The sequence below is a fragment of the Cloeon dipterum genome, chromosome X, assembly GCF_949628265.1.
Source record: "Cloeon dipterum chromosome X, ieCloDipt1.1, whole genome shotgun sequence".
Lineage (NCBI taxonomy): Eukaryota > Metazoa > Arthropoda > Insecta > Ephemeroptera > Baetidae > Cloeon > Cloeon dipterum.
In genome coordinates, this window is record NC_088790.1 from 7217726 (window position 1) to 7225778 (window position 8053).

Consider the following 8053-nt stretch of genomic DNA (forward strand, 5'->3'; position numbering starts at 1 on the left):
TCTTTGATTTTCATCATATAAAATGTTAAAAAATAGATTTAAATGTTTTTTACCATAATTTTTTAAGAGGAAAATCTACTTAGATACAAACATTTCAAGATTTTACGTCAAAATTTTTATTCAGCGCAACTTGCTTCACTTTCAAGTTTAGCAGGTTGCATACTTTTTGATCTCTTGCAAACAGCACTGACGAATTGATTGCAATCAAGGGTGCAATTTGCTCATTAGCAAACACCTCGATTTACATAACAGTCACCTGCTATTTGAATCTTGAAACCCTTGCAAAGGTGTTCGCTCCGCCTGCAGGCTGGGGGTCGCTCGCCAATCTATCACTAGAAGCTATCCTAGCTGACAGGTAATTAGGTTATCCAAGGGTAATTGATGCCACGCACTAATCCACATCAGAGAGCAGCACGGGCGCGTTATTAATTACACAATCAGTTAGCGCACTGCCAGCCCACGTAATAAAAACCAACACGTGATGCACACATACATTTATAGTGCGGCGCTCTGGCGTTGGTGCTATTCATAAATTTTATAACTTTTCCAGCGAAAATGGGCTGAACTCGCTCTCGACAGAAAAAAGGTACTTCGCCCGGCCCCACTTTTTCCCATCATATCGCACGCCCTTCTTTTTCCAAATTAATTTGGCCGCTCGCGTTGTTATTTACACCGAGCAGGATTATCCGAGCGTAGGAAGTGCGAGCTCCACTTTTTTAATTAATTCCCTGTGAAGAGGGAGCATGCACTCGACCCTCTGTGCTACAACGCTTGTTATTCTGAGGTGTCCAGGTTTTTTGTCCACGCAGGGGAGAAATTGGCAGGCAGGCTATCAGTATTCAATCGATTACCTTGCTTAATTAATTAGCATTTTGTATAAGAAGCGTGAACTGATTATACTTTTTAAAAATTAATCTTGAGTAGTTATTTGGATTTCTTAAACTATTTGTAGCAATGGAGTCGACTTCAATTATCTTGAATTGTTTTCTAATAATTGTTGGTGACAAGAGATTTCACCTTTCCCATGAAACAAACAGCCGGGTCGTCTAATGGAACAGTAAATACGGCTAACTTTATCTAACTTTTTATCTAATTTTGGCAGTTTGCACTCTGTCCGTTTTGGGATCCAGGTAGAGTGGAGCACACGTCAGTCTGCGTGTCGGCGAGAGAGAGTGAGAGCTAGTGGTCCATGTTTATTGCGCGAATCATTAATGGCACATGTCCCTTCCAGTTATAGTTGTTGCTGGTTAGTTGGCTGAATAAACTGCGCTGTTGTTTTTGCCGACAAGGGGATTATATAAGCGCGCACGTCAATATTTGGACTGGTCCAAAAGGAGACTGCTAAGAGGAGGCTGCAAAAAATACATTACGCCCGCATCAACACGCAATAAGTTTGTAAGCAGACGGGAAACCAGCAAAGCTGACACCACTCAGGAAAATGAAAATTTAAAAATATAGTTCAGCATTAAATTATCGTACGGACAGCCAATTTCAGGACTGCGCAAATTGTAAATTTTTCAAGTTAGTTTGAAAGTAATGGGCGTGTGTGCCCTCTTTTCTAACGCCAAAGACACCAAGCAATCAGAAACTGCCTGCAGCAACGCGAAGAAAACGCGCTGTTTTCTAGTGTCTGACGTATTGACTTTCAATTAAAGCAGCTGCACCTGATTGATAGCTTCAGCGCAGCAACACCTTGATGAATCACGGGTTGCTAGGTCGATCGATGCTCCGGACGACGGCAGGTTTCTCGCAAATAATGGCTCCCCAGGGCGCGTGCGGTCTGCTCGACCAACCCTTCCTCTCACCGTACTGCCGGCATTCGTGGGTCAAGAATTTCTCACCTCCGAAGCTGCAACACCACAAATTCTTTGCCGCTCAGCCCGGAAACCCCCAATTGACGATCGTACTGGGCCAATAATTAGTTCAAACAGCAGTGATCTTTTCAGCAGCTTCTAATTCGACCCAAATAAAAACTTTTCCCACTCACAAATACAGAACTCACTAATTTTACGAAATCAGCTGATTGCGCCCCTTCATTGATTTCCCACTTATTTTTCTTTCTACGGTATTACGGAAAATGCGTAAAAACATGATTTTATTATTTATAAGAGCAGATTACCTGGAATTTTAGCATTCAAGGTGAGAATAAAGTAAATTCCGAAGTAAAATCAGGGGAATCAGATCACAGATTTGACGCACCTCAATAAACCAGTGCGAAGGTCTCGTCTCGTTGCCAGAATTTATGTCCACTTCCGTCATGTTTTTACAGCGCATTGGTGGAACGGTCTATTTTAGTCCGCAGGCGATGAAATTGCAAATTGTTTGGCGACTGTGTGCTTGCGCTCAGGAAACGCCAAGGCGAGTCCCTGAAGGGACATAACTTCACTTTATGCTAGGCACCCTAACAGCGCAATAGTGATAAACTGCCCTCTCGATCCACTTTGGGCCAACTCCAGGTCGAAGACGCGCGTCGTCCTCTTTTACCGATGGGGCCAAATCTATTGCGCCAAAATGCAGAGCCCGCGCTTTATTTCAGCACAATCATTTTTCACACTTTTATCCAACCGCTGCAGGCAAAGGCCTCTGCAGACGTTTTTCTTTTCTGGGCAAAATGCACTTTAACGTGTGCTATCCTGCGGCAACCGAGGGGAAGGCGGAGAAAAAAACTAACTTTTCGCATCAAATCATGTCACGGAACGTACACTCTTTGTAAAAAGCAATAAATTCAAAGCGGCTTACCCAGAGCAAGGGAAGATCAATATGGAGATTAGATTGAGTAAGGTAAATACGCCGGCGGAGAGTGGATTGAGCAGGATGAGAATGTGGTTAGTGACCTGGAGGCGGCGAGACCAGAGAATGCTCTCTTGTGATTAAATGGGTCGGGCGGGCTTTCCATAAAACCGGCCCGAATGAATACTTAGTTGTGTGTGTGTCGTTCCTTTGAGTGACACACACCCACCGACCTTCGGCCAGAGGCAGTCAGAGTGCGTCTTCCGCTGGCCAGTAAAAATGAAGAGCACCGCCGCACCATAATATGAGCACCTCGGCCCATTACGAGGACATGTCGCAATTGTGGCCGACGACGATACGGTCTCGGAAGCGAGGCCTAAAGTGCTTGAACCGCAGCCTCTGTAAGCAGCAGATTGCAATAACGGCTCCGAGCCGTGCCCGAAATCGCGGCTAGAGACGCACTTTTGATTTTTATAATGCCATGTTGTGCGGTCGTAAAAACGCGCTTTGTGTGTTGTCTACTAGCCACCGAGTGCGTGTGTAGCTTTCGATGGAGCAGTTTTGCTATTGATCGGTCACGCTTGCCCGTATACGGCTGCGGCGGATTACTGAAATCTAAAATGAAAAAGCGAGCACTAAGCTCTGACTGTTGGAGATGAAAATCCAACAGCATGCTTTTAAGTACTGAAATACACGTTACGCGGTAAAATTTTGCGATACAAATTCACATCGGACTGCTTAAATGTGAAAAAGGACACAAATATGCAAAAAAATCTTAATTAATACAGACAATCAATTCATGAAATTATATAGCTGGACAGACGCACAATTTAAATGCTTTCAGACTTTGAGTTACATTATTTAAATCAAATTAAAATCTCTGGAAACCATATTTAATATTCTAATTAACTTCTAACCATTCTAACAATAATCAGGAGCATATATAACCAACATGATTTTTGCAATTACTTGTTGTATGCATTCAATTTGGAAATGCAAGCAAAATCCGATAGTTGATTATAGCAGGATTCGCAAGACTTTTCAAAAATTTATTTGGTGTAGTAATTGACAGGATTTGACCATGTTAATTATTAGTTTTGACCAGAACAGAAAGTAAGTTAAAAAAGTACAACTCCAAAAAACGTGACATTCGATCTCAGAGATGTATTTTGTAAAAAGGGGAAAACTCATCTGACTGTCTAAATTTACTTTTAATCCATCTAAATTGGGGATTCAATTGACCCATAAAGTCATAAACGGTCGTGTTTTAGGTCTAAACCCGTTTAAAATTACAAACCCTCTGACAAAAGAAAAGTCATTTTTAAGTAAAGTCTATGCAAACTTCGCTTAAATGAATTATTTTGTACCGTTGTATTAGTTAATTGGCTGAAGACCGGATTTGACACGTAAATTATCTAAAGATAGGAAAATGAGCTTCTATCTTTGTAATAATACTTTACCATGACAATTACGACACATTTCACTATTTTTCCAACGCGGCGCAAACACTTTTGTCTGGTTTCGTCTCGTGGCAACGTAAAACACCGGGTAATGTTCACCGTCCTCAAATACATATTTGTGTAAGATCCTCGCGAACAAAAGTTAATTTATTCATTTATGAATTATTATTTGTTCAATTAATTGAAAATGAGATCAATAGAATTTAAACTTCATCGTTCTTTTAAACCGCTTTTCCCTGATTCCGTTGAATCGTTTAGAGAAGCACCAATATGTCTTGTAACTAACAATAAGCTATCAATATAATTCTCTATTTCTGCAAATTATTGTTAAGTGCGATTGAGAGGAATCACAAGAGCGGTATGCTTTCATTATTACATTACTAAGCCATCAAGCAGATAGAAAATTATCAAACAGCCCTCCAGTTTCACTGAGGATATTAATGCCTGTGACGTATTATGTTAATTAACCCGCTTTTTGCCGATACCAGCGTTTCTCGCAGTCAGGAGGCAATCAGCGAGTAGCGAGTGTCGTGGTCGTGGTAATGGTGCCCGGCTGGATTGGATTCGAACCGAATCATCTGCCCTGATAGGTTTGCACTCGCGAGAACAGATATCGCGTCTCGTATTCACCGGGTACACATACATATATACACATTGGTCGAGGGAGAGAGAGTTGTAAAAGCCCTTTTGGCTCGGGAAAATGCATGCATGCGAGTAGCTATGCCGTTCGTCGCAATAAGGCGCACCAGATACGCTGTTAATGGAGTTGGCTGCAAAATCCATTGTTGAGTATTCGCATGACAGCCCGGCGAGCGCGTGATGACACCAGCGGCTGCCACGCCGTGGGCACAAAGAGATCTGAATCTGTCTGCATCCCCTTTAACATCTGTGGTACTGCAGACACAAAAAACTGCATGCACCCTGCTTTTTCTGTTCCGCTCTTGAACTGGTGACGTCAGTGTGTGTTGTTGGCTACCATCGCCGTCGTTTCTTGTTGCTTCTGAGTAATTATGACTAATTCACTGCCTATTTATCCTTGATGTGGCTGTTGGAAATCAAGAATCGAATATTTTTGTTCTCTTTTTATACAAAGTTTTATTTAAATAAAAAATTTTAAATTTTAAGCAATTTTTCAAATTAGGCTTTTCACTTATTTTGTGTAAATATCTATCATCTCATCCCTAAATTACCTTGGACCCAATCTCGTTAATTTAATTTACTGAAAAAACATTGAAAACTATTTTAAAAAAATGGAATTTTAGCTAATTAATTGGCAGCACTTGAAGCACGTATACCAGTGCCTTACAAGTAGCTTAACTAATCGAGATTTGAGCCAAATCCAGTTGAGGATGATCTTGTTTTGGTCAATTGTGCGAGAGTCAGCTTGGTAATTTTAAGCGTTGTCCATACAGCCCCAAAAATGAAAAGCGAAAACATATAAACCAAAAAGGCGTGGAAGAGGTGGGGAGTTGGCCAACTCCCCACTTAATTTCATCAGGGTTGATAAGACAAAAAATCGTTTTTATATTTATTTGTGTATAGTAGTAACCAAGATACAGCTTATAAGAGTTTGCTCAAGGAGGAAAAATATCTTGTTTTTCTACTTTCAGAGGCGGATATCTTGAAAAGAACGAAGGAACACAGCTAGTGAATTGCATTGCTTACAATCAATAATTAAATTTGCTTGCCTTTTCATGCTCAAATATTAAATTAAATATCCCAAGTGGAATCACAATAGTATAGTTATATTAAATAATACTCTAATGTAAGCATCGGTAAATCAAATAAGGATGAGCTAAAACATTCTGGAGAACACAATCGGAATTGATTCAATGCGAGTGGCATCCAGACTGATAACAAGGGCCTTCGTGGCGGGCTGCTATTGATAGGATAATTTGTTCCGACCAGTTGCTTTCGAGGCATTCCACAGGAAAGTTGAATATTGCGAATTCCAAGCAGCAACAAAGCGCACGTTCTTTGCTGGCCAGCAGCCGCATCAGCCGCATGCAGAGGAGGCTGGAAACAGAAACTCCAGCGATCGAAAAGCCTGCCAGTCGGAGAGAGTGAAGGAGGAACAAACCAAAAGCGTCTCAGTCGTTTTGCATGATTTGCTGAATTTCCTTTTCCCCTACGCAATGGATGAAAGTCATCTGCTCTACAGCCTGATCGAAAAGGTCCTAATCCTATACAAAGAGCAGATGACCCAAAATGCGACTAAGATGTGCCAGGAGGATATCTTCAAAGCAGGTATTTTAAAATAATTTTGATATTTAAGTTTTAAATGAATTGGCAATAATTTGAAGTTAAAATAATTTTCATTTCTTATTTTTAAAAGATTGGAACTTGAAAGTGTAATTTAATTTTTTTCCTGAAATCCAACAGGTCCAATTGTTGTGCCCTGGCGACTGATCGTCCTTTCGCTGACAGTGTGGTTCCTCACCATTCTGACATGGGCAACCATCACCCTGCGTCTTATAAAATTCCCTAACAGGAATTTGAAACAAGATATGTCAAAAGCCATGAATTCCAAGCATTCTTGTGCGCCAAATTATCATACACACTTCCACTGCACCTGCAGAAAGAAAATCAAACACAGGGTGAGTAAAAGAATTTCAGTTCTCAAACTTTTTACATAATACTCAAAGAAAAAAGCTTGACATGCATTATTTTAAAATTCTTTTTATTTTAGTAGTGGAAATTGAATCCTCGTTGAAATTCAGAATTAAGCCCAACCAGTTCTTTTTATTTGTCAATTTAGTGAATATCTTCCTCTCTGATTTTTCTAACACAGACAAGCGCAAGTGCTGAGGGCCTCTCAGAAAACCAACTCCTGGACAACTTTTTTGAAACTGGTGGAATGAACGAGAACGTGGTCGATGGCTTCTCACAGTCTCATTCAGGCAATCAAGCTCGAATGGAGTTAGAGACCGACGCGGATGTGTACGAAATTGCAATTTGAAGCAATAATATTCCACCCCTCTGTAGTCTGAATCCTCACGCTGATGTATTTACTAGGATCTCTTTTAGTATCTATTAGTCCAATTATATTAAAACCTCTAATGAATGTTTGAGCACAAATTTGTTTTTGAAAGGAGCCTTTTCCTTTTACAGCGATAAATGCAGTCAAAGTGTTGTTATGACGATCAAACGTTCCTATATTGAATGAATTTTCGATATAATCTGTGTTGTTCAATAAAATCTGATTGTTAAAATGATTTAGTGATACCATATATAATTAATTCCCTTTGAGTTGATTTTTACTCAACTGAGCTGGCACTAAATTTTATGAAGCTATTGATTGAATTGTGATAAATCATATAATGAAGCAAATTCCTCTATTTGGAATAACAGTGTTAATACTAGATAGCAGGATTAGCGAAATCAAATACTAGAAGCGGACAACCTCTGGAATTGTTGAAACGAAAAATTGCGCGCAATTTCCAAGCGACCCACTTCTTTGCGCTCTGCGAGTGAAATAGCTTCAGGGCGCAAAATAAGTAGAAAAAACAGCGTACACATTTAGCTGCATGCGCTGGGCAAATAATTATAATTACAAGCGAGCTCTGCGAGCATTTTGTAAAAGAAGTGGGTGGTTGAAGTAAAAGGCTGCAGGTGTTGGCTCGTCGCATACAAAAAGCGCTTTGACTGTGCATGCAAACTAATATAATGTGTCTTGTCTTGTGTGTCTATGTGCGCGCAATCCGTGCTCGCAGCGCAGCGTTTCCCTCTAATTTCAGATTATCTGATGAGATGACGAGGCTCTTTTCTTTTCGCCGTGAAATGCCAGAGCAGCATCAGTCACAATTGGCCGGACGGACGTTTGACATTTGAATCGGGCCTTTTTATGGCGGCCATCTGCTGGC

The 8053-nt window shown here is 40.6% G+C and overlaps 1 protein-coding gene across 1 annotated transcript; it reads left to right on the forward strand.

Annotated features, from left to right (window-relative positions):
* The first annotated feature begins 6095 nt into the window (after positions 1-6095).
* On the forward strand, positions 6096-7402 carry LOC135945725 (uncharacterized). Its single transcript, XM_065493569.1, has 3 exons — positions 6096-6437; positions 6573-6787; positions 6982-7402. Exons 1-3 carry the CDS (start codon positions 6326-6328, stop codon positions 7147-7149), a joined length of 495 nt encoding a protein of 164 aa, XP_065349641.1. The 5' UTR covers positions 6096-6325; the 3' UTR covers positions 7150-7402.
* Positions 7403-8053: the final 651 nt, after the last annotated feature.

What these genes read in the sequence shown, in the direction of transcription:
- LOC135945725 (XM_065493569.1), top strand. Translation starts at nt 6,326, where the DNA reads ATGGATGAAAGTCATCTGCTCTACAGCCTGATCGAAAAGGTCCTAATC. An exon ending in GGAGGATATCTTCAAAGCAG is followed by an intron (nt 6,438 to 6,572) that starts GTATTTTAAAAT and finishes GAAATCCAACAG; the next exon opens with GTCCAATTGTTGTGCCCTGG. An exon ending in GAAAGAAAATCAAACACAGG is followed by an intron (nt 6,788 to 6,981) that starts GTGAGTAAAAGA and finishes TTTCTAACACAG; the next exon opens with ACAAGCGCAAGTGCTGAGGG.